The 25617-nt window shown below is 54.1% G+C and overlaps 1 protein-coding gene across 1 annotated transcript; it reads right to left on the bottom strand.

The window, feature by feature from the left end:
- Positions 1-246: 246 nt before the first annotated feature.
- On the bottom strand, positions 247-24186 carry MFSD4A (major facilitator superfamily domain containing 4A). Its single transcript, XM_058856082.1, has 10 exons — positions 23830-24186; positions 16899-17097; positions 15480-15719; positions 11315-11483; positions 9005-9120; positions 7863-8036; positions 6162-6309; positions 5537-5607; positions 4638-4758; positions 247-1372 (listed from the first exon to the last, which is right to left on the bottom strand). Exons 1-10 carry the CDS (start codon positions 24057-24059, stop codon positions 1308-1310), a joined length of 1533 nt encoding a protein of 510 aa, XP_058712065.1. The 5' UTR covers positions 24060-24186; the 3' UTR covers positions 247-1307.
- Positions 24187-25617: the final 1431 nt, after the last annotated feature.

Below are 25617 nucleotides of genomic sequence, written 5' to 3'. Positions count from 1 at the left end.
AAAATTAATTTAAAAAAATTTAATTTCAAATTTTTGAAAAAAAATTCCCATCAGTCACTAGTAAAAACTCCCATCAGTCACTAGTATCTTCAACTTCCTCTTTTTTTCACTCGGTCTTAAATGTGAAGCTAACCCATGACATTTAATTCAAAAAAATTTAATTAAAAAAAAAATTAGATTCAGCCTGAGTTTAAAAAACCTGAGAAATGGAGGGTGTTGGAATGAGTCCAGCCAGCAATCAATCAATTAGCAATCAATCACCTTTAATTAAACACTGCTTTATATACACACGTACATATGTACATCACATACAGCAGTTGAAGCGAGGAGTTAAATCCACAGCCACTCCCGGCAGGAGGAGCTGGATGGAGCCTGGACATTCCTGAAAAATCCACTCCTTTCCTGGGGGCTGGGACATGCCTGGGCTGTGGGAGTACCTTACACAAGGCACCTGGATGAGGAGATTGCACAGGTGAAGCAGCTGGAGCCTGGCTCCCAAAATAAAAATAAATCCTTTCTCTCTTGGAGCTTGGCTGGGAAAAAAAAAATATATATATAAAAGACACCGCAGCTGGAGCAGCTCGAGGAGTGACTTAAAGCAAAACAAACCAGCACAGCTCATTCTTGACTTAAAAAAAATAAAAGAAACCACCCCCCTGCCCTGAAAAAAAAAAAAAAATAGAAAAATAAATGATTACTTAAATCATTTAAGAGGCCTGAGCATGCTGAGTAAGACACTGTTTAGAGGGTGGAATATACAGAAATTAAGTGTGCAAATAAAGACAGGCCCTGCTACCTGTGTGCACCTGGAGGGGCTCTGCCACTGGAATTTCCTCCCCCTTTGGAAGGATCAAGGGAGGTGACACTGACTCGAGTCACAAAAATGAATTAAAACCCAGAATTGTGCTGTAAATTCGAGGGGGGTCCTGTGCAGCACAGGCCAGAAATAAAAACTATTCAATGCAGTGACCAAGCCAGGAGACATTCAGTCTTGGATGAGGAGCTGAGAGCAGCTTTTCCTTCCCACCCTCTGTCCTGAGCAGGTAAAAAATAAAGTTCATTTGTAGGAGGAACTGCTGTGCAAACATCCCTGCTTTTAGTCCTGGCATTTCCCAGGATTTTTTGGCACAACCCCGTGCTCAGCTCGACGTTTTGGGCTTGATTTCCTCAACTCTGCCTTACCCCACCTGCTGTGCTTTTGATTGCAGAGAACTTGCATGATTCAGTTCATTAAATGTGAAATCACCCTTGGGAGTTAATGTTTAATTAGGGGTGGGTTTATTGCTTGTGCAGAGCTGGGCCCTCCCTCAGCGCTGGTACTGCCCCGTGTCCTCAGGCACTGCTGCTTTGTCAGGGGAGGCCTCGTCCAGCTCTGCAAAAGAATCATTCAATATTTCAGCTTAGTTTGATATTTCACCTCAATGGACACTTAAATTGAGATTAAAGGGGTTTGGTGTGAGGTTTTTCCCCTCAGGAATGTTGTTATTCCATCCCCCCGCCAAACATCCCCTCCTCCTCACCAGCCACAGCGCCACATCCAGGCCTTCCCTGGGATGGGAGCTCCAAATTCCAGGGAACTTCCAATGTTTAACAACCTTTTCCATGAGGAAATTCCTGCTGCTGTCCAAGCTGAGCCTCCCCTGGCCCAGCCTGAGGCCGTTCCCTCTCCTCCTGTCCCTGTTCCCTGGGATAACATCCCAAATCCCCCCCGGCTGTCCCCTCCTGGCAGGGACTTGTGCAGAGCCAGGAATTCCCCCTGAGCCTCCTTTTCTCCAGCCTGAGCCTTCCGAGCTCCCTCAGGATTCTCCAAACCCTTCCCAGATCCCTCAGGATTCTCCAAACCCTTCCTAAATCACTCAGGATTCTCCAAACCCTTCCCAGCTCCCTCAGGATCCTCCAAACCCTTCCCAGCTCCCTCAGGATTCTCCAAACCCTTCCTAAATCACTCAGGATTCTCCAAACCCTTCCCAGCTCCCTCAGGATTCTCCAAACCCTTCCCAGCTCCCTCAGGATTCTCCAAACCCTTCCTAAATCACTCAGGATTCTCCAAACCCTTCCCAGCTCCCTCAGGATCCTCCAAACCCTTCCCAGCTCCCTCAGGATTCTCCAAACCCTTCCCAGATCCCTCAGGATTCTCCAAACCCTTCCTAAATCACTCAGGATTCTCCAAACCCTTCCCAGTTCCCTCAGGATTCTCCAAACCCTTCCCAGCTCCCTCAGGATTCTCCAAACCCTTCCTAAATCACTCAGGATTCTCCAAACCCTTCCTAAATCACTCAGGATTCTCCAAACCCTTCCCAGCTCCCTCAGGATTCTCCAAACCCTTCCCAGCTCCCTCAGGATTCTCCAAACCCTTCCCAGCTCCCTCAGGATTCTCCAAACCCTTCCCAGCTCCCTCAGGATTCTCCAAACCCTTCCCAGCTCCCTCAGGATTCTCCAAACCTTTCCCAGCTCCCTCAGGATTCTCCAAACCCTTCCCAGATCCCTCAGGATTCTCCAAACCCTCCCCAGCTCCCTCAGGATTCTCCAAACCCTTCCCAGTTCCCTCAGGATTCTCCAAACCCTTCCCAGCTCCCTCAGGATTCTCCAAACCCTTCCCAGCTCCCTCAGGATTCTCCAAACCCTTCCCAACTCCCTCAGGATTCTCCAAACCTTTCCCAGCTCCCTCAGGATTCTCCAAACCCTTCCCAGATCCCTCAGGATTCTCCAAACCCTCCCCAGCTCCCTCAGGATTCTCCAAACCCTTCCCAGCTCCCTCAGGATTCTCCAAACCCTTCCCAGCTCCCTCAGGATTCTCCAAACCCTTCCCAACTCCCTCAGGATTCTCCAAACCCTTCCCAGCTCCCTCAGGATTCCCCAAACCCTTCCCAGCTCCCTCAGGATTCTCCAAACCCTTCCCCAACTCCTCCAGGATTCTCCAAACCCTTCCCAGCTCCCTCAGGATTCTCCAAACCCTTCCCAGATCCCTCAGGATTCTCCAAACCCTTCCTAAATCACTCAGGATTCTCCAAACCCTTCCCCAACTCCCTCAGGATTTTCCAAACCCTTCCTAAATCACTCAGGATTCTCCAAACCCTTCCCAGTTTCCTCAGGATTCTCCAAACCCTTCCTACATCACTCAGGATTCTCCAAACCCTTCCCAGCTCCCTCAGGATTCTCCAAACCCTTCCCAGCTCCCTCAGGATTCTCCATTCCCTTCCCAGCTCCCTCAGGATTCTCCGAACCCTTCCCAGCTCCCTCAGGATTCTCCAAACCCTTCCCAGCTCCCTCAGGATTCTCCGAACCCTTCCCCAGCTCCCTCAGGATTCTCCAAACCCTTCCCAGCTCCCTCAGGATTCTCCAAACCCTTCCCAGCTCCCTCAGGATTCTCCAAACCCTTCCCAGCTCCCTCAGGATTCTCCAAACCCTTCCCCAGCTCCCTCAGGATTCTCCAAACCCTTCCTCAGCTCCCTCAGGATTCTCCAAACCCTTCCCAGCTCCCTCAGGATTCTCCAAACCCTTCCCAGCTCCCTCAGGATTCTCCAAACCCTTCCCAGTTTCCTCAGGATTCTCCAAACCCTTCCCAGTTTCCTCAGGATTCTCCAAACCCTTCCTACATCACTCAGGATTCTCCAAACCCTTCCCAGATCCCTCAGGATTCTCCAAACCCTTCCCAGCTCCCTCAGGATTCTCCAAACCCTTCCCAGATCCCTCAGGATTCTCCAAACCCTTCCCCAGCTCCCTCAGGATTCTCCAAACCCTTCCCAGATCCCTCAGGATTCTCCAAACCCTTCCCCAGTTCCCTCAGGATTCTCCAGCCCTTCCCAGCTCCCTCAGGATTCTCCAAACCCTTCCCAGCTCCCTCAGGATTCTCCAAACCCTTCCTAAATCACTCAGGATTCTCCAAACCCTTCCCAGCTCCCTCAGGATTCTCCAAACCCTTCCCAGCTCCCTCAGGATTCTCCAAACCCTTCCCAGTTTCCTCAGGATTCTCCAAACCCTTCCCCAGCTCTTGAACCCTTCCCCAGATCCCTCAGGATTCTCCAAACCCTTCCTAAATCACTCAGGATTCTCCAAACCCTTCCCAGCTCCCTCAGGGTTCTCCAAACCCTTCCCAGATCCCTCAGGATTCTCCAAACCCTTCCCAGTTTCCTCAGGATCCTCCATTCCCTTCCCACCCCTCAAACTGGGGCTCCAGAACTGGACCCATCCCTGAATTTTGACCCCCCCAGTGCCCAGAACAGCCCAAGCCACACCTGGATTTGTTTTTTTTCCCTGTTTCACTCCGCTCCTTTTGTATAAAAACAACCAGCAGCTCCAGACTGAGGTGATAACTAAAAAATCCTTTATCAGTCAGGCTTTTTCCAAGAGCCTGCCAGCTGCCCTTGGATGGCAGCCCTACTCATTCCCTGGATTTCAGCCAGGGAACAGCCCAGGGAAGCTGCTGCTGTCTGTGATTCCTGCTTTTTCCCCTTCCTTCTCCAGCAGAAAAGAAAGCAAACCCTGAGCTGTGGCTGCCAAGGCTTTGTGGGCAAGACAAAGCAGGAAAAGGAGAGAGGAAGCAGCAGTAAAATAAACATTTCCTTGCATTCTGCTGGAATACTCTGGAGTTCCATCGTTCCCAACCCAAAGCAGCATCAGGGCTGGGGCTCCCTTACCTGGGGAGGGTTTGGGGTACATCCTGTGGAAAAACACCAGCAGGGCGTAGAAGGTGAAGGCCAAGCATCCAAAGATCATCCCACACACCAGGAAACTGTAGCTGCCCCGATCATGGATAATCTGGGATGGTATTATAGATATATTTTATATTGTTGGATTTTCACATATGTTAAAATGAATGTTATGTGTGTAAGAATGAGGAATTTTTGTTGTGTTAATGTAGTTTTCTTTGTTTCTGTTATTGATGAAATTTAGGAATAGTGGTATAATACATATATGTTAGGCTATGGCAGAGTATTAAAATAAAAATTGCTTTTGTTTGTATAAACCAAAGACTGAGGGAAAAAAAAATAGCTGGAGAACTCCTGCATTTGTAAATATCTTATCCAGATGAAGACAGCAGTGACCAAAACTCTGGGGGGGAGGAATTTATTGCATTTCTGGTATCAGGGAATGTAAATCTCAATGGTGCCAAGAAGATGGATCTATTGGGAAAGGGGCAAGAGAAAACTAAAGAGAAGAACACCAAAGATCCTAAGAATAATGTATGAATATGTATGAGAATTTATGGATATGTAGTAGGGTTCTGTTTTTAAGGGACAATCCTTTTTAGTAAGGTGAATGCAGAGACACCTGGCTGTATTTGTATACTTTATATTTACTTTACTTTTTTTCTCCTAATTGTTTTTTTTTTAATTAAATTTTTAAATTCTATAAAAATCATGTGAACCTCGTTTTCCACAGATGGGAAATAAAGGCATCAAACACCACTCAGATTCCTCCTGGATCATCAGGGAGGGCTTTGCTGGTGGATAAAGCTCAGGCAGTGCCCAGAACTGAGGTTTTGACTTTGTAAATCCCAAGTTTATTTGGGGTTTTTATATTTTTGGCTACTCACCGAGCCCACCAGCAGCTGCAGCACCATCTCTCCAATGCCAGCTCCGGTCACCAGCACGGTTGTGGCACAGCCTGCAAGGGAAAAAGGGTGAGGGGTGGTGGCAGCAGAGGTGACACAGCCAGCAGGGCCACCCTGTGCTCCTTTAAAGCTTTTCCACCGCACAAAAGTCACAAATATTCAATGAATATTCCCACTTTGTGTTGGAAATTCCTCTGAAGTAGTGCAGAAAGGTGAAAGAGTCAAAAAAAATCAGTCTCCTGTCACCTGTGTGTGCTGGCAGAGCTGATGTTGCCTCTTGCTGGGAAGGTTTTTGGTTTTGTGTCTCGTTTTCCTGGAGACAGAGGGATCCTGGAGGCTCTGGGGTTTCCAGCTCAGGTAATCTGGTGATGTTTTAGATCTATTTCCCTCCAAAGCAGCGTTCCTGCCTCTCCCTGAGCTCCCCAAACCAGGAACCAAAGCTACATCCCTGCCTGGCATCATTACTCACCAGCAAAACAGAGAATTTAACATTTTTCTACAACAAATCTGCCTTGAGAAGCAAACCTGAACTTCCAGGCTGGCCAAAGGAGGAGGGAAAGAGCTGAAAAAAAGGGGATGGGATCCAAAAATGCTCATGGCAGCTCACCTTTGTACTGCAGGATGTCCTCGGTGTAGGCCAGCATGCTGGGGAAGGTGCTGCTGAGGAACAGCCCCAGGGATGCTGTGCCCACGAACAGGAAAACCACGCTGGAGGAGAAAATCAGGAGCAGCAGGAAAGTGATGAGGACCCCGACCTGTGAGCAGCACCCACAAAAATCAGTCAGAAAAATGCTGAGAGTGACAGTCTAGAGTTTGTTTTTAATAGGAAATAAAATTTAATTTTAAGAATAAAAATTAATTTAATAATAAAATATAAATTAATAATAATAATTTAATAATTAACATTACTATTAAAATAATAATTTAAATAATTTATAATTTATTATCCTATAAATAAATATAAAATAATTTTAAAAAATAATTTATTAATCCTATAATTTAATTTAAATAATTTAAAATATAATTTTAAATAGGATATAGTCTGGAAGAGAAAAATATATTTGTTTTTAATAGGATATAGTCTAGAAGAGAAAATATGTTTGTTTTTAATAGGATATAGTCTAGAAGAGAAAATATGTTTGTTTTTAATAGGATATAGTCTGGAAGAGAAAATATGCTGAGGAAAAAGAAAAATCAATGTTTGAGAAACTGAAAGGCTGAAGAAAATCCGTCTGGCTTTAAAAAATTTGCTAATTTTGGTAATTAAGTCTCAATTTCATTATGTAGAAACTTAGAGTTTTACCTGAAAAATCTACTTTTAGATACAATAGTACCTACCACAATATTCACATGTGTTAATAGCTAACAATTCTTTATTCTGCTGAGTAAGGCTGAAGTCACTCTCAATAATTACAGAATTAACTCTCAATAATTGCTCAGAAGCAGCCACAGAATTAAAGCCGAAGAGGCAACTGCATTTAAATCAAATTTCCCTCAATGGGAAATAACCAAAAGCTCTGGGAAATGCCCGAGTGATCCAGGGCAGAGTCAGCAGAGGGAGCTCTGATATTCCAGCTGCTTTTGTTTTAATTGCTCGGGCCCTGATTGCGCAAGTGCTGAATTTCAGGAGAAATTTGGATGCTAAAGGAGCCCAATTCGAGCTGGAATTTGTGATGATGAGGCTGCAATGACTCCAGGAGCTGCTGGATCCTACAGCAGCTCCCAGCACTGCTCAGGGTCAGGTGGATTTTTACTCAGAGCATCCCAAAATCTCCTCCCCACCCTGTTAGATGTTTGGAATGTGTTAGATTACCAAAATCCAGCCACCAGAATCACTCCTGGTTCCAAGGAAATTGGGAGCTGACTGCCTGCTCGTGCTTTTCCTCTCTCTAAGACAGGATTGGAATCATCCCCTCCCTGTTTTCTGCACATCCTTACACAGATCTTCCTCACACATCCCCAAAGGATTCCTGCCCCTTTCCCCAGGGGTTTTATTAACCTCAGCAACTTTTTTCCTGCCTAAGCAGCGAATTTACAGCGATTCCTTCCTTCCCTTTCCCGTGGCTGTCCCAGGAATTCATTTCCCCTGTGGATGAAGGAGGCACAGTGCAAGGTAAATAAAATTGGTGGATTTTTTAGTGCCAACCCTGCTGGTTGTTTTCCCAACCCTCACTGAAAGCTCAGGAAATGAAGATTTAAATCTGGAGGGAACCTTGTCCACCCCAGCTGTGTGAGCCCCCCCAAGAGGAGCTGCAGCTCCAAACCCACCCACGGAAAGAGGGACCCAAGGGGTTAACCCCATCCTCACCACATTGATGAAGACCATGGTGGCTGGCTTCATCCTGTAGGACACGGGGATGGAGATGAGCCTGCCCAGGGTGATGAAGCCCCAGAAGAGGCTGGGCAGGTACCCGGCCACCTTGTGCACCACGGCCAGCGGCTCCTCCACGGCGTAGCTGTACACGAAGCCTGAGTACTCTCCCTGCAGGAAAAACCTCCCTGTGACATCCCCGTGGGGACTCCAGCCTCCTCTGTCCCTCAGTTATTCTGGAACAGCCCCTGAGGGTTTGCAGATCCACCAGCAGCAGGATGTGGGGTTTAGTCTGTCCTAAAAGGGCAAAGCTCCACAGGCGTTCCAGGGAAAAGCCCAGAGATACTCCCTCCTTTTTGGGGTTCCACACTCCCCAAACAGAGTTCCACACTCCTCAAACAGTTCCACACTCCCCAAACAGAGTTCCACACTCCCCAAAGAGTTCCACATTCCCCAAACAGAGTTCCACACTCCCAGAGTTCCACACTCCCCAATCAGAGTTCCACATTCTCCAGAGTTCCACACTCCCCAATCAGAGTTCCACACTCCCAAACAGAGTTCCACAATCCCCAAACAGAGTTCCACAATCCCCAAACAGAGTTCCACACTCCCAAACAGAGTTCCACACTCCCCAAACAGAGTTCCACACTCCCCAAACAGAGTTCCACATTCCCCAAACAGAGTTCCACACTCCCCAAACAGTTCCACACTCCCCAGAGTTCCACAATCCCCAGAGTTCCACACTCCCCAAACAGAGTTCCACACTCCCCAGAGTTCCACAATCCCCAAACAGAGTTCCACTATTCCCAGAGTTCCACATTCCCCAAATGCAGTTCCACACTCCCCAAACAGAGTTTCACACTCCCAAAGAGATTTCCACAATCCCCAAACAGAGTTCCACACTCCCCAGAGTTCCACGCTCCCCAAACAGAGTTCCACACTCCCCAAACAGAGTTCCACACTCCCCAAACCGAGTTCCACACTCCCCAGACATCACTTTTAGAGCTCAGGGTTGCTTATCCTTGGAGATGGAGAGCCTGGGATATCCCCATACCTCCCTTCATTAACCCCTCAGCTCCTGGTGGTGTCACAAGGGTTTGGAAAGCAAAAAATCCAGAGATTTGGGCAACTGAACTCACCACGATCCCATCAGTCATGAAGAGAACCAGAGCCCCGGTGATGTGCACGGCGAAATAGGTGAAGGAAGCCCCTCGGAAGTTTTTGCTTTGGCAGCAGCTGAACAAATCCTCGTGACCTGGTGGAGAACAATGCAAAACAAACTTGAGCAGAACGTCCCCCCGGGGCTGGGTGGCTGCCAGCCCTCTGTGGGGTTTGGTTTGTGGGACAGCTGCAGGACAGACCCACAAACCTGTCCATAAACCCATAGCCAGGACCCTGAACGCCCAGCACTGCTGAGCTGGGGGAGCCCCACCTCACCTTCACCTTCCTCTGTGCTTCCAGAGGGAAATGGGAATGGGTATGGGATCTGGCCACAGCCCAAAATCCTGGCTCTCCACATCCCAAAATCCTGGATCTCCACACCCCAAAATCCTGGCTCTTCACACCCTGAAATCCTGGATCTCCACACCCTGAAATCCTGGATCTCCACAGCCCAAAATCCTGGATCTCCACAGCCTGGGATCCTGGATCTCCACAGCCCAAAATCCTGGATCTCCACAACCCAAAATCCTGGATCTCCACAGCCTGGGATCCTGGATCTCCACAGCCCAAAATCCTGGATCTCCACAGCCCAAAATCCTGGATCTCCACACACTGAAATCCTGGCTCTCCTCACCCCAAAATCCTGGGCTCTTCACACCCCAAAATCCTGGATCTCCACACCCTGAAATCCTGGATCTCCACATCCCAAAATCCTGGATCTCCACACCTCAAAATCCTGAATCTCTACACACCAAAATCCTGGATCTCTACACCCCTAAATCCTGGATCTCCACACCCTGAAATCCTGGCTCTCCTCACCCCAAAATCCTGGATCTCCACACTCCAATATCCTGGGCTCTTCACATCCCAGGATCCAGGGCTCTCCCCAGGATCCCAGCTCTCCACATCCCAAAATCCTGGATCCCCACTCCCCAAAATCCTGGGCTCTCCACATCCCAAAATCCTGGATCTCTACACCCTGAAATCCTGATTCCTCACACCCCAAAATCCTGGATCTCCACACCCCAAAATCCTGGATCTCCACTCCCCAAAATCCTGGATCTCCACACCTCAAAATCCTGAATCTCTACACACCAAAATCCTGGATCTCTACACCCTGAAATCCTGGATCTCTACACCCCTAAATCCTGGATCTCCACACCCTGAAATCCTGGCTCTCCTCACCCCAAAATCCTGGATCTCCACTCCCCAAAATCCTGGGCTCTCCACACCCCAAAATCCTGGATCTCCACACCCCAAAATCCTGGATCTCCACACCTCAAAATCCTGGGCTCTCCACTCCCCAAAATCTTGGATCTCCACACCCCAAACCCCTGGGCTCTCCTGCCACTTCTCTCACTGCAGCTGCTCGTGCTCCTTTTCCCATTTCATGGCTCCACACTTCTGGCCCTGCTCTGGCAATAAAAACTGGACCATGGCACCCCTGGCCCGAATCCCCGAATCCCTGGAGCCACCCCACGGGAGAGCCCTGCCCAGGAGAGCTCCCATTCCTCGGATAATGGGTATTTCCACCCACAAATCACCCCTGGGAAAAGGGGACACACACACCTGAGCCTTCCCACACCTCAACTCTCCCTCACCTTCAGGAGTTCGCTGAAATCCCCCTTTATTGCCCAGGGGCAAATCCATCCTTCCAGGAATAACACAGAACACTCCCCACGGTCCCAAACCCTATTTACTTCTGAGATTCACTGTTTACCCAAAGAATTGACTCTGACACGTCTCTCCTGGGTGGCAAAGAACAATGTCACCATTGTCCCCAAGGCAGGGTGCAGCCATGAGCTGGAGAGCAAACTATTGCTGGATTTCACTTTTCCCCTCAAAAGAGGCAGGGGAAATTAAATATTTCTTATTCCTTTCTTATAAAAATCAGTGTCTGCAGCGCAATGACTGCTTTTAAACTGAAAAATCAGTAAGAAATGTGACCCCAAACCAGGAGGGAATGAAGGGGCACAACTGCCACGTGTCCCTGAAGGGTTGGGGGGACCAGGGTTGGCTTTAGGATGGCTCAGAGAAATATGGAATGGAGAAACACGGCCTGGAGACCTCATTAGGACTGGGATACCGATCTCTGTTCAAGATTCCATCTAATTTGAGGGCAATTGGGCACCAAATGGATTGTTTGGGTATTCCTGGATTAGATCCCTGCGCACACTTGGCGACGTTTCCTCCTCAGACATCAGCGCTGCCTCTTCCCTTACACCCAGACACGCTCAAATTCGGCTTTTTCCCCCCCAAAATCCATGAGAGAGGCACCTGCAGCTCACCTGTGGCTGTGTGGGGTCTCTGGGCAGCGGTGGAGAGCTCGTCCTTGTCCCCAGGCCGTGTCTCCAGGGCCAGCTCGTCAGCGGACAGCAGCGGGTGGCTGCTGCCGTTGAAGCAGGGCACCATCCTCTCCTTGTAGAGCAGGAAGAACACAGCGATGGGCACGGGCAGCTGGGGAGGGGACAGAGAGCTGGGTGAGCTCCTGGACATCCCAAAGGCACAGCCCAGCTCCCCTGCAGCAGCGTTTCCAGGCGCTGGGATCCGCAGGGGAGGCGCCTGAAGGGAATCCCGAGAGCAAGGAGGGATGGGACAAGGGGATGCTGAGGTGGGATGGGAGAGAGTGGGGGGGAAAAAAGGGAGAAAACCGGGAGAAAAATCTCCTGATGTGCTGGGGCACCCCCAGCCTGTCCCAGGTTCCAGCATTCACCTGGAGATGGGCACAGAGACCCCAGGACAAACCTCCCAAAGCGCCACAGCAGCCCTGCAAACCCCAAACCTTCTGCTCCAGCCCAAAGAACGAAACCCCAGCGGGAGCGGTTGGAGCTGGGGCTGGAATTCTGCGGGAAGGAAGAGGGAGCTGCTCCCAGCCCCATCCCCAGGGGTTGCTCAGCATCTCCTGAGAGAGGAGCCCGTGGTTCCCAGGCCAACAGGGACAGCCTGAGTGAAGCAGAGGGTCCAGCCACAGCATCCAGGGATGCTCCAGCACGATCCCACCACAATTCCCACAGTCCCACCCCAGGATCCATGGGGCAGCTGATCCCATGGGATGAGCGGCTCCCAGCTCACACCCACGACTCCGTGGTGCCTCCAGTTCCACAGGGAATTGCTTTTTCTTTCCCCGGCGAGGAAACAGAGGGAAGCGAACGAAACCCTCCCGTCTCCTCCCAGCACAACCCAGCGGTGTTTACACTGCAACCAACTGGGGGAGAAAGCCAGGAAATCCTAAGTGACAGCTCATTCCCTTGTTTTCTACATGTCTGGGAGCAAGTGTGAGCTCCAGCTCCGAATTTCCTGCCTTTTGTTGGCTCGTGGCATGATTTAAATGTATGGAGAACTCCCCCCCCTCCCTCACACCCCGCCCCTCGTGCCTGAATTCGTTTATGAGGTCGGCATTGTTCTGGGAACAATGGGAATAGGAACAGTGAGTTCGGTCCCATGGAAGAAAAACGCATTTGCTTGATAGTTCTGATCCTTCCGGAGGTCAGGAGCAGATTTCATTCTTCTGAATTGCAGATTTAGCAAAAATATTCCACCCCCAGAGGGCCTGGCTGTGCAGATAACAGCCCTGGACACTCCCAGCCTCGAGGACAAGGCTCCAGTTTGGGATTCCCCAATTCCCAGTCCCATTCTGGGTTATCCCTGGGCTCCAGTTTGGGATTCCCCAATTCCCAGTCCCATTCTGGGATATCCCTGGTTCCCAGTTTGGGATTCCCCAATTCCCAGTCCCACTCTGGGTTATCCCTGGGCCCCAGTTTGGGATTCCCCAATTCCCGGTCCCATTCTGGGTTATCCCTGGTTCCCAGTTTGGGATTCCCCAATTCCCAGTCCCACTCTGGGTTATCCCTGGGCCCCAGTTTGGGATTCCCCAATTCCCAGTCCCATTCTGGGTTATCCCTGGTTCCCAGTTTGGGATTCCCCAATTCCCAATTCCACTGTGGGTTATCCCTGATCCCCAGTTTGGGATTCCCCAATTCCCAGTCCCACTCTGGGTTATCCCTGCTCTCCACACCAGGCTGGGACACTTCCAGCAGGTCCCACCCATGGCTGTGCCCCCCACGCTGGATCCCCCATCCCACCCCTGACCATCCCTCCTGGACAGCCAGATTTTGGTGCCACAACCATTTTCTCCCAGAATTCCTTCTCAGGATATTTTTGCTGCTTTTTGGGTTATTTTGGGGTTATTTTGGCAGGAAGATTTTCTTTCCCCAAGGGAAAAAAGAGAACCAGAGCATCATCCCCCACCAGGAGCCCCCAGTTCCCTTCACCCAGCGCTCCAGCTCCACTTCCCAAATTCCCAGAGCTTCTCCCTCCCCTCTCCTGGCAGCTTTTATCCATCCTCAAAAACTCAACAAGTTGCTGCATCCCCCAGCTCAGCGTGGGGATATTCCAGCTCCTTCCTTCCCTCCCGCTGCTATTTCAGTCTGTTCCCCCCAGGAATCCGGGATTATTCCCTGCCATTGTATCCCAGGCTGCTTTAGAGCACAATGGAGTGTCCCACACTTCCCCTGGGGAAGCACCTTCCGGACAAACACATCCCTCTCCAAGGAACATTTCCCTAATTTCTAACCCCTTGCAACGGGCTGGGTGATGAAATTTCCCTTCTGTGGGTGAACTGAAATTTAAAATATGGGGGTTTCGTTCCAAAAAATCGGGATGAAAAGGCAAAAAATTTTTTCTCTTTGAGTGAAAGATTTTGGCTGGGAGCGATCCAAGCGCTTTGTTTTGATTATGCTGAGCTGCTTCATTTTCCCAAAGCAAACCCATTTTGCTTCAAAAACATCGGCACAACTCCACTGTCAGCTCTGCACAGAGCACTTGTGCCAGAGTCAGATTGAGACATTTCCACTCTAAACAAAAGCAAGAGCTCGAAATGAATCATTTCAGCTCGTGCCTTGTCAGAATCCACACAAAAACCGGGATGGAAATGTGGGATTTGGCCATTTTAGAACCGAGCTGCTGCTCCTGGTTTCCATTTCTGTTGTTAACTCTTTTCATCCACATCCCCTGGGGGTTTAAAAACCCCTTCCCATCATTTTTCCTGGGCTGTTCCCACCTTGAGGAGGGTCAGCAGTTTGGAGCTGAGCATCTCCAGTGGGCTGGGGTGGTTTGAACATGGAATAAAATCAAGGATTTGGGAAAGGCAATCACATCTTGGCTCCAGAGCTGAGCACATCCAACTCCCCCCTCTGTATTTGTTATTTAACCCTTATCCCAAAACCAGTCTCCCACCCTCCTTTCCACATTCCTGGTGTTCCTCCACAGCCTGGGAATTCTGTATTCCACCCACCCTCCCGTGCATGCAGCACTTGAGCGTGTCCTGATGCAGAAACCCAGCTCAAACCCACAGCCTGCCCCAAAAACACCCACAGGACTCTGCTGGGGGCAGAGACGGGGCTGGAAATTCCCATTGGAGCTCCCAAAATCAGGCACAACATCGGCTTCAGAGCAGGTGTTAAACTCTGCTTCCAAACTAAATCGGTTTGCTCAGGATCCGCTGGCTCTGGAGTAATTAAAAGCACATTTCCCGTGGCACAGGCAGAGCTGGAGGTAATTAAAGCTGCCTCTCCTCCCAGGCTGGGCCTTTTTTGGGTAACTCTGCCCAGAAACTCATCCCAGCACCTGCCTGAGCTCCTCCCACAGGGAGCTGGGAGGGCCTGAAAACCCCTGGATGGGGGAAAATAATAATAGTAATAATAATAATAATAATAATAATAATAATAATAATAATAATAATAGTAATAATAATAATAATAGTAATGAATATAGAATATAGAATATAGAATATAGAATATAGAATATAGAATATAGAATATAGAATATAGAATAAATGGGGAGAGCCCAGGAAAAGGAACCACAGCTCCCTTTTCCTGGTGCTGGTGGCAAACCTGGGCCTGCTTTGGTGGCCAGGGACAGGAGCAGGGAAATGAGCACATCCTCCAGCCCTGAGAGCTGAATTCCAGAGGGAAGGAATCCTCTGGATCTGCCCGGATCCTGCCAGGCAGGATCACCCTGAGGAGCCCCTCAGGTGGGCAAAAGGAACACCAGATCCCTCATCTCCCCCTCAGAGGAAGGACTTTTACATCTTGCTGTGACCTCCAGGGAAAATAATAAATGGGGAGAGGCTCAGATCACTTCTTTCCTGGGAATATCCCTGCGAATCCCCTCTGCGTGTCCATCCCTGAGCTGCCAGCTGAGCATGAAGGAAAAATTCTGGATCTGAGCGGGGTTTGCTGCTCCAGCTCCTGCCCAGGAGCTGCTGGAGGCACCAACCTCTCCCAGAGAGCTCGGACAAATCCCAGCATCGCTCCCAGCAGTGAAGTGCCCTGATAAAATCAGGATTTGGCACCAAATAAACCTTTCACGTGTGCTGTGAGCCACCACAGCCATTCCCAGAACCCCCCAAACCGCGGAGCGGGGACGTTCCCGGCGGGATATTCCAGCGCTTACATTGATGAGGGCCATGATCCAGAAGGCGTAGGACACCCGTGTCACCACCAGGCCCTTCATGGGCAGGTCGAAGTGGGACAGGTTGCCCGGGTGGTGCGGCAGCAGGGACTTGCGGATGTGCGGGAGGTTGCTGGAGGCGTTGGCCGTGCCGTTGGACAGGATGCAGTTGGTGTCCGACAGGAAGGGGTCGGCGATCAGGGGGCTCAGCAGAGCCCCAAAGCCCACGAAGAAGTGCAGGGCCTGCAAGAGGTGAGGAGGTGGAGAGGGAGGGTGGCAGAGCCGCCGGCTCCTCCTCCGAGGAATCGCAGAATTAATTCAGTCCCAATAGAGTTTTGAGGTCATTGAGTGCAATCTTGTCACAGGACCTGAGTGTCACTGTCCTCAAACACCTCCAGGGATGGTGATGCCATCCCAATGCCCACCCACCATTCCTGTGAGGAAATTCCTCCTAAAATCCATCCTAAACCTTCCCGGGGGGATGAGGGCCCTGCAGTGCCACAGCCGGGCTTTCCTCAAACACCTCCAGGGATGGAGATGCCATCCCAATGCCCATCCACCATTCCTGGGAGAAAATTCCTCCTAAAATCCATCCTAGACCTGCCCAGGCAGGGTGAGGGCCCCACAGTGCCACAGCCAGGCTTTCCTCAAACACCTCCAGGGATGGGGCCTCCACCATCCCAATGCCCATCCACCATTCCTGGATGGAAATTCCTCCTAAAATCCATCCTAAACCTTCCTGGGGATGAGGGCTCTGCAGTGCCACAGCCAGGCTTTCCTCAAACACCTCCAAGGATGGTGATGCCATCCCAGTGCCCATCCACAATTCCTGGGAAGAAATTCCTCCTCAAATCCATCCTAAACCTTCCCGGGGGGATGAGGGCCCTGCAGTGCCACAGCCAGGCTTTCCTCAAACACCTCCAGGGATGGTGATGCCATCCCAGTGCCCACCCACCATTCCTGGATGGAAATTCCTCCTAAAATCCATCCTGAACCTGCCCAGGCGGGGTGAGGGCTCTGCAGTGCCACAGCCAGGCCTTCCTCAAACACCTCCAGGGATGGTGATGCCATCCCAGTGCCCATCCACCATTCCTGGATGGAAATTCCTCCTAAAATCCATCCTGAACCTGCCCAGGCGGGGTGAGGGCTCTGCAGTGCCACAGCCAGGCCTTCCTCAAACACCTCCAGGGATGGTGATGCCATCCCAGTGCCCATCCACCATTCCTGGGAGGAAATTCCTCCTAAAATCCATCCTAGACCTGCCCAGGCGGGATGAGGGCCCTGCAGTGCCACAGCCAGGCTTTCCTCAAACACCTCCAGGGATGGTGATGCCATCCCAATGCCCACCCACCATTCCTGAGAGGAAATTCCTCCTAAAATCCATCCTAGACCTTCCCAGGGGGATGAGGGCCCCGCTCTCACCTGCAGGAAGATGGCAGAGTCCTTCTGGTAGATCTTGACCAGCTGCATGTTGGAGATGGTGTCGATGCAGCCCATGGCCAGCCCGGCCACGGCCATGACCACGGCCAGCACCACCACGTTGTGGCACAGCGGGATGATGGCAAACACCAGCGAGATGGCCAGGGACGAGGCAAACAGGGCCAGCAGGGACTGGGCCAGCCTGGGGAGGGGAAAGGCAGCACAGAATCAGCGCCACCAGCAGAGGAGCGGCCACGCCACCCTCACCTCCCGTTCCCAACCCCAGGAATTGCAGCTCCAGCTCCGGCAGCCGCGGTTTTTCCGCTGAGGGAGATGCTCCACACCCCGCAGGCCGCTGTCACCCTGCTCCTCCTGCCTGGAGGGTGATGCCTCCAAGAGGCAGATTTTCCACCCAGCCCTTGAGGAGAAGCACAACCATCCCTCCAAACCTGTATTGGAGGCGGAATAACAACCTGGCCTTTCTGTGGGGGCGCAGAAAGGGACGTGGGGCTCTGCAGGTGAGGCCACATCCCGATTTTTGAGCAGCTCCAGGGAATTTCTCCTGCTCACAGCAGAGCTGCTGGCAATCCCAGAGCTGCCTGGAGGGGCTGACCTGCTCCCAGGGAAGTCTCTGCACCTCCCTCTCCGTGCTCTGTGCCCCTGGCAGCACCATCCCTGCTCCCTGGGAGCATCCTGAGGGCTGGGATGTGTTCCCTGGGAGAGCTGGGATGTGTCCCCTGGGAGAGCTGGGATGTGTCCCCTCCCAGGGCTGGGATGTGTCCCCTGGGAGCACTGGGATGTGTCCCCTGGAAGGGTTGGGATGTGTCCCCTGGGAGGGTTGGGATGTGTCCCCTGGGAGGGTTGGGATGTGTCCCCAGGGAGGGTTGGGATGTGTCCCCTGGGAGGGCTGGGATGTGTCCCCTGGGAGGGTTGGGATGTGTCCCCTGGGAGGGCTGGGATGTGTCCCCTGGGAGGGCTGGGATGTGTCCCCTGGGAGGGCTGGGATGTGTCCCCTGGGAGGGTTGGGATGTGTCCCCTGGGAGGGTTGGGATGTGTCCCCTGGGAGGGTTGGGATGTGTCCCCTGGGAGGGTTGGGATGTGTCCCCTGGGAGGGTTGGGATGTGTCCCCTGGGAGAGCTGGGATGTGTCCCCTCCCAGGGCTGGCACCACACGGCCCCAGGGCTGCCAAGAGGGAAGGTGGAAGAAAAGGGAAAGGGAAAGGGAAAGGGAAAGGGAAAGGGAAAGGGAAAGGGAAAGGGAAAGGGAAAGGGAAAGGGAAAGGGAAAGGGAAAGGGAAAGGGAAAGGGAAAGGGAAAGGGAAAGGGAAAGGGAAAGGGAAAGGGAAAGGGAAAGGGAAAGGGAAAGGGAAAGGGAAAGGGAAAGGGAAAGGGAAAGGGAAAGGGAAAGGGAAAGGGAAAGGGAAAGGGAAAGGAACATCCCCAGCCAGGAAAAGCATCCCTGCCCCACTGCCCCAGCCAGGCTGGAGAAAGCACTGAGGAGGAGGAGGAGGGTGCAAGCCAGCCTGGACATGGCCCTGGCACTGCCATGGCCCTTTCACAGCCCCCTGGCCCTGTCACAGCCCTCAGCCACCCCTGCAGCCCCACAGTGACCTGGCCCTCCATGTCCTGCTTGCTGCACCCACTGGAGCAAAGAGACCAAGGGCACCTCTCCTGCACCCCCTGCATCCCCTCCTGCACCTCTCCTGCACCTCTCCTGCACCCCCTGCATCCCCTCCTGCACCTCTCCTGCACCTCTCCTGCATCCCCTGCATCCCCTCCTGCACCTCTCCTCCTGCACCTCTCCTGCACCTCTCCTGCACCTCTCCTGCATCCCTCCTGCACCCCTCCTGCATCCCTCCTGCACCTCTCCTGCATCCCTCCTGCACCTCTCCTGCACCCCTCCTGCACCTCCCCTGCACCTCTCCTGTACCCCTCCTGCACCTCTCCTGCACCTCTCGTGCATCCCCTGCACCTCTCCTGCACCTCTCCTCCTGCATCCCTCCTGCATCCCTCTTGCACCTCTCCTGCACCCCTCCTGCACCTCTCCTCCTGCACCTCTCCTGCACCTCTCCTGCACCTCTCGTGCATCCCCTGCACCTCTCCTGCATCCCTCCTGCACCTCTCGTGCATCCCCTGCACCCCCTGCACCCCTCTGTCCTCCTGGCCGTGCCAGAGCCCCGCGGTGCCCAGGGCAGGGCAGGGCAGGAGCAGACAATATTTTGCAGAGCGGTGACTCCTGATGGTCCCTCTGCCAGCAGAGCCGTGGGATTTCTGGGGGAGGGAAGGAGGGAGGGAGCCGGGCGAGATGTGCACAGTCACGGCAGGAAAAGCGCCTGGCAAATGAGAGAGGAGCAGCTCCGAGGCTGCTCCCTCCAGGGTGGGGAGAGAGGCACCAGCAGCTGCTGAATCCGAGGCCGGGAGCGATGGGAAAACCTCAGGGATCATTCCCAAAACGCCTCCTCTGCAGAACTCCCCGCCTGGCTGGGCAGCAGGTTCATCAGCACAGCCAAACACGGCTTGGGGGGGGATGTTATGTGTTTAATGAGCACTAAAAATGTCACCCCGGTTAACAATTCCTGCCTCCAGCCGTGGGTTAACGACACCCCCTGGAAATGCCACCAGCCCGGGGTGGCACCAGCCCTGCTGGCCCTGGCACAAGGGGGGATGGAGGAATTGCTGCTGCCAATGCCAGGCCCCAGGTGGGGTTGGGGGGCCCTGAATGATTTCCTGAGACACAAAACCCTTGGAAAGCTCCCAAAACCCCGTGAATTCAGCGTGTCCTGATGGTGCCAAACCCCTCCAAAGGGCTGGAGAAGCAGCTCGGGTGTCACAGCCTGCTCTCTGTGTCCCCAGCACAGCTCTGGCACAGCCCAGGGCAGGCTCTGCTCCAGCAGGGTGTGAAACGAGGCTCACAACGCCCCAGATTTCATTTTGGGAGCACCCAGAGCATTTCCTGACCCCATCACGAGCCCGTGAGAGGTTTGGGCTGATCCATAGGGTCAGGAAGGGCAATTCCACAGCAAATCCCAGCCAGCAAAGCTCCCCCTCTCCCTCGCACAGGGATTCAGGAGCCCCCAGCTCGGTGTTCCCGAGGTTGCAGCAGGATTTCTTCAGCTCCCAGCACAGGTTTGGGGTTTTTTTTCCCCCACCTCAGGGAGCGTTTTCCCAAATCCCTCACATCAAGGAGGAAAATGATAATCAGGCCAAGTCAGACTTGCAAAACTGATCATTAAAAACCCAAAGGCCCGAGGGGACAAGGTGAGGACGTGGAGGAGGCGAGGATTATCCCACAGCAGCCTCCAGATCCCCTCGTCTCCTGCAGGGAGCAGTTTTGTGTCCCCGAGGAGCTCATCCTGCGCTGCTCTCTGATCAACAAGAGGCGGCAGTGACAGGTGAAGTGTCCTGAGAGCTCCAGAAAGCTCCAGGAGCCGGGAATTTGGGGGCAGGGACAGAACAGGGCCGTCCCTGGGAGCTGGTGACAGGAGAATAAAAGGCTCGCATCTCCTCAGCCCTGCAGGAATGGGGTGGATCACGCTGGGAGGAGCCTGCCCAGCACAGCTCCAGTTTGCCCAGTGCCCTCCTCATCTCTGCCCACACCACTGGCATCAGCCCCAAACCCTGCCAGCAGAAGCGAGTTTTCAAAAAGACACAAAAATGCCGTTCCTGAATTAAAAAAATCCCAACACCAATCTGGGGCACTCTGGTGCTTCTGTCACCGGCGTGTGCAGGACGTTAATTTCACAATTCCAGCCTGAAATGCAGCAAAATGGGGAAGGAAAGTGAAATGCGGGTGGACAGAGCTCCCTCCTGGAGCTGGCAGTGCCAGGAGGGGGAATTTCCCCAAAATTTCACCTCCTCTTCACATATCTGAGCCCAGGCTGGTCCTCCCAGCACTCCCATCCCATCCTGGGAATCTTTTCCAGGTGATTCCAGGCAAGAGGAGTCCTCAGGGCTCGCTGTGCTCCTGGAGCCCCCCCAGCAGCACCAGGGGCTCAGGGGGGCTCAAACCCCGAGCCCAGAGATGCAAAAACCCCCCTGGAAAAGCTGAATTTCCTGGGAAATGTCACCCAGGGAGCATCACCGGGGAGCAGCAGCCTGAGGCCAACCTCAAACCACATTTCCTAGGGGGCTGCTCCCCCAAAAGCCCCCAGGGAAGGGACCCACAGCAATCCCAGGGCTCTGGGGCAGAGCAGCAGATCCCTTCCTCCATCCCCCAGAGAGCGTGGCAGGATCAAACTTCCTATTTCCTCCAAATCTCGCACAAGAGGGAATTTTGGAGCTGAAGGGACAGACCAGCACTAAAACCCCTCCTCCCAGTGCTCCAGGAGCAGGGAGCAGCACCTGGGGGACAGCAGAACCTGGATTGAGGTGCCACCACCCATTCCTGCCCCAGACCCCTCACGAGTCACCCAGACCGATTTCATCCAAAGGAAGCAGCAAAATCTGCGTCCCTCGAGGCACCAGGAATCCCACTCAGCCCTCAGCCAAGCTCCAGGGATGCTCCACGGCAGCTTTCCATCTCCTAACTGGAAAAGATGACCTGGCCACTGCTCCTCCCTGCCTGGCACCGAGGCCCCGAGGGCGGCGTAATTTGATTTATAAAGCCTTGGCAGGACAGCTCAATCCATCCATCCCTGAAGAAGGGATTGTACCGGAGCTCCTGGAGCCTGAACAATTATTATTCCCACACATTTGGAGGCTGCAAGGCTCTGAGTAACACCCCCACAACACTCACAGGCTCCAAATATCCCAAATATTCCCTCCTGCCTGCCTGGCAGGGCTGTCAGTCCCCAGTGGGGCTCACAGGCACTCCACAAATCCCTTTTCCTCCAAAATCCCAAACCCTGGCATCACAACCAGCACCGAACACGCTTTTCCCCCCTCTCAAAGCTCAGAGTTAAAAGTTCGGGAACCTCCAAGCACAAAAACCCCCCCGATGGATTTGGGAAGGAGCCGACAGCAGGAATTCTGCATTTTCCTTCCCCGCTCCTCCAAACATGCGAGGCAGCCCGGGGGCTGGCAGAGGCTCTGCTGCTGAGCCAGCACTGGCGGAGAGGTGGCAGAGCCGCAGCGAGGTCCCCACGAGCTGTCCCCAACCCCCCGAGCTGTCCCCAACCCCCCGAGCTGTCCCCAACCCCACGAACTGTCCCCAACCCCACGAGCTGTCCCCAACCCCACGAGCTGTCCCCAACCCCACGAGCTGTCCCCAATCCCCCTGAGCTGTCCCCAACCCCACGAGCTGTCCCCAATCCCCCCGAGCTGTCCCCAATCCTCCCGAGCTGTCCCCAACCCCACGAGCTGTCCCCAACCCCACGAGCTGTCCCCAACCCCCCGAGCTGTCCCCAATCCCCCCGAGCTGTCCCCAATCCCCCCGAGCTGTCCCCAACCCCACGAACTGTCCCCAACCCCACGAACTGTCCTCAACCCCCCGAGCTGTCCCCAATCCCCCCGAGCTGTCCCCAACCCCCCTGAGCTGTCCCCAACCCCACGAGCTGTCCCCAACCCCCCGAGCTGTCCCCAATCCCCCCGAGCTGTCCCCAATCCCCCCGAGCTGTCCCCAACCCCACGAGCTGTCCCCAACCCCACGAGCTGTCCCCAATCCCCCTGAGCTGTCCCCAACCCCACGAGCTGTCCCCAATCCCCCTGAGCTGTCCCCAATCCCCCCGAGCTGTCCCCAACCCCACGAGCTGTCCCCAACCCCCCGAGCTGTCCCCAACCCCACGAGCTGTCCCCAACCCCACGAGCTGTCCCCAACCTCCCGAGCTGTCCCCAACCCCATGAGCTGTCCCCAACCCCCCGAGCTGTCCCCAATCCCACGAGCTGTCCCCAACCCCCCGAGCTGTCCCCAAACCCCCCGAGCTGTCCCCAACCCCCCGAGCTGTCCCCAACCCCACGAACTGTCCCCAACCCCACGAACTGTCCTCAACCCCCCGAGCTGTCCCCAACCCCACGAGCTGTCCCCAACCCCCACGAACTGTCCCCAATCCCCCCGCGCCCCTCTCGCCCCCTCCTCCCCGGCCACAGCTCCACGTCCCCCGCTGGAGATCCAACACCTTCTCCAGGTGTTGTGAGCTCCAGGTGAACCCTCAGCTCGCAAATGTTCGACACCGAGCGGGTTTAAAGAGGTTTTTAAAGGATTCCTGGGGAGTTTTCCGTCCCCAGCCCAGCCCCACTCGCGGTGCGTGGATCTCTCACACACACACGGAGCTGACACGTTACATCACCGCCCCGTAAATAATCAGCTGATCCCCGGAGCTGTCACCCAGCCCCAAATCAAACGCCTCCCTGGCAATCTTCAGCCTTGAGCCAGCGTGGATTATTTATTAACAACACATCCTGGACACGGGGCTGGCTGAGAATCCCTGCTCGGGGCTCTCGGCGGCTCCTCAAGGTCCCTGCTGACCCCCCCAGCCCCTGGCCCGGTGTTCCCCCACCTCAGCCAGACCACGAGGACCACTCGCATCCCTCCACGTGTTCTCCCAAACTCCTGGAAAACGCGGCGCCGCCACCATTTCCGACGCCGAGGTTATTAAAACACGCTTCCAAAAATAAATTTTTTGGGCGATAAACAACCAAGGTTAAGGGAAAAAAAAAAAAAAATAATAATGATAAAAAAAAAACCCTCTCGGGAAGTTCTGGCTGGAACTTCACGCTGAGGCTGTGGCTGCGCGGGGCTCCAGGGAGCGGAGACTCCTCTCCAAGGGGATGGAGCCGCACCGGGAGCGGAGCTGCGGCTGCCGGGGGCAGCGGAGACCCCTCCCCTCCCTGCCGAGAGAGCTGCGGACCCTCCGCGACGCCCCCCGAGCTCCATTCCACTCGGGAATGGTTTTTCCCCACGCGGCATCCCCGGCTCGGCCCCGCAGCCCCCGGGGAAGGGGCGGCCGGGCTCAAGGAGGGGGGTCTGGGGGGGAGCTCAGAGTTTTCCAGGCTCTTACGTCCTCTTGAAGACCCCTCCGAGGCAGCTGCCGAGCAGGAGGCAGAACTGCTGCGAGAAGAAGACCCAGGTGATCTGCGAGAGCGAGCTCTGGGTCTGGCAGCGCAGGTCCAGCAGCGTGGGCCCCAGGAAGGCGATGCAGAGGCCGAAGCTGAAGAAGACGCTCCAGTAGGTGAGGGTGGGCTGCAGGTTCCTCCGGAACCGCGCCGACACCCGCTCGTCCCACCACATGGTGCGCGGTGCTGGCGGCGGCGCGGGGCGGCCCCGCTGCTGGAGCTCCGGCGCTGGGCTCCGGCCCCGCCGCCGCCCCGCTGCCGTGCCCGGCCCCGCTCCTCCTTTGCGGGATGTGGCTCCCGATCCCGCCGCGCCGGGAGCTGGCTCCGCCTCCGGGGCCGGGCGGAGCGGGGCCCCGCTCCATCCCCACCGCCCCCGGAGCCGCCCCGCCGGAGATCGGCGCATTCCTCGGGCGCTGGGAGCAGCGTCGTGTGTCCCTGCTCATCCTCATCCTCATCCTCATCCTCACTCTCATTCTCATTCTCAACCTCACCCTCGTCCTCATCCTCCTCCTCCTTCTCCTCCTCCTCCTCCTCATCCTCATCCTCCTCCTCACCCTCATCCTTCTCCTCATCTTCATCCTCACCCTCTCCCTCATCCTCATCCTCATCCTCATCCTCATCCTCATCCTCATCCTCATCCTCATCCTCATCCTCATCCTCATCCTCATCCTCATCCTCATCCTCATCCTCATCCTCCTCCTCATCCTCATCCTCATCCTCATCCTCCTCCTCATCCTCATCCTCACCCTCATCCTCCTCCTCACCCTCATCCTCCTCCTCATCTTCATCCTCACCCTCTCCCTCATCCTCATCCTCACCCCCATCCTCACTCTCATTCTCATTCTCATCCTCACCCTCATCCTCATCCTCTCCCTCATCCCCTCCCTCCTCCTCATCCTCATCCCCATCCTCATCCTCATCCTCATCCTCATCCTCATACCCACCCTCATCCTCATCCTCACTCTCATCCCCATCCTCATCCTCACCCTCTCCCTCATCCTCTCCCTCATCCCCCTCCTCCTCCTCCTCACCCTCTCCCCTCCCAGCTGCCCCCCGCGGGGGTCTCATCATCCTCCCAAAATCTGGGTGACCCCTGTTCGCGATCCGCGCCCCCTCCCCGCATTAAATCCCGGCTACACCCGATGGAACAGAGGCGGCAAATCCAGAAATCCCATTTTTATTTATTTCCCTCCCTTCTGCCAGCCCTGCCCGCGGTCCCCGCGGCACCGAAAAGGTGTCACCGTGCCCGACAAACGCAATTAAAGTTGCCCCTTCCCCGGATGAGCAGCACAAGCCGCCTCGGGGCGGGGGGAGGGCGCGGGTTTTAAAGCCGGAGCGGTTGATGCTTACGCAAAAAGGTCTTCTCTAGAGGATGGGTTTATAAATATTTCACCTACTTTAGCTGGGGGAAGGCTGGCAATTTTTAGAACACTCTTTCCAGGCAGAGCAGAGCCGGCGGAGCTGGGCCATGACGGCTGCAGGTGCTCACCCATCCTGTGACCCGTGCCTCTGGAATGCTGCTCGTTCCCACCTGGCCACAGATTAATGTTTAGCCAAGCCCGAATTTATCCCAGCCCTTGTTCCGCCGTGCCATCCTGCCATCACCACCCCTGCAGCCACCGCGGGGCACAAAGGGGCTCTGACGCGTGATAATCGCACCCAAACCACCCCAAATTGCCCCAAATTCGGGGTTTCTGAGGCTGCCGGGAACTATTAAAGAATAAAAGAGGTGC

The sequence above is a fragment of the Poecile atricapillus genome, chromosome 23, assembly GCF_030490865.1.
Source record: "Poecile atricapillus isolate bPoeAtr1 chromosome 23, bPoeAtr1.hap1, whole genome shotgun sequence".
Lineage (NCBI taxonomy): Eukaryota > Metazoa > Chordata > Aves > Passeriformes > Paridae > Poecile > Poecile atricapillus.
The sequence above is the reverse complement of the archived record's forward strand: the minus strand, read 5'-3'. Positions and strand labels throughout refer to the sequence as shown.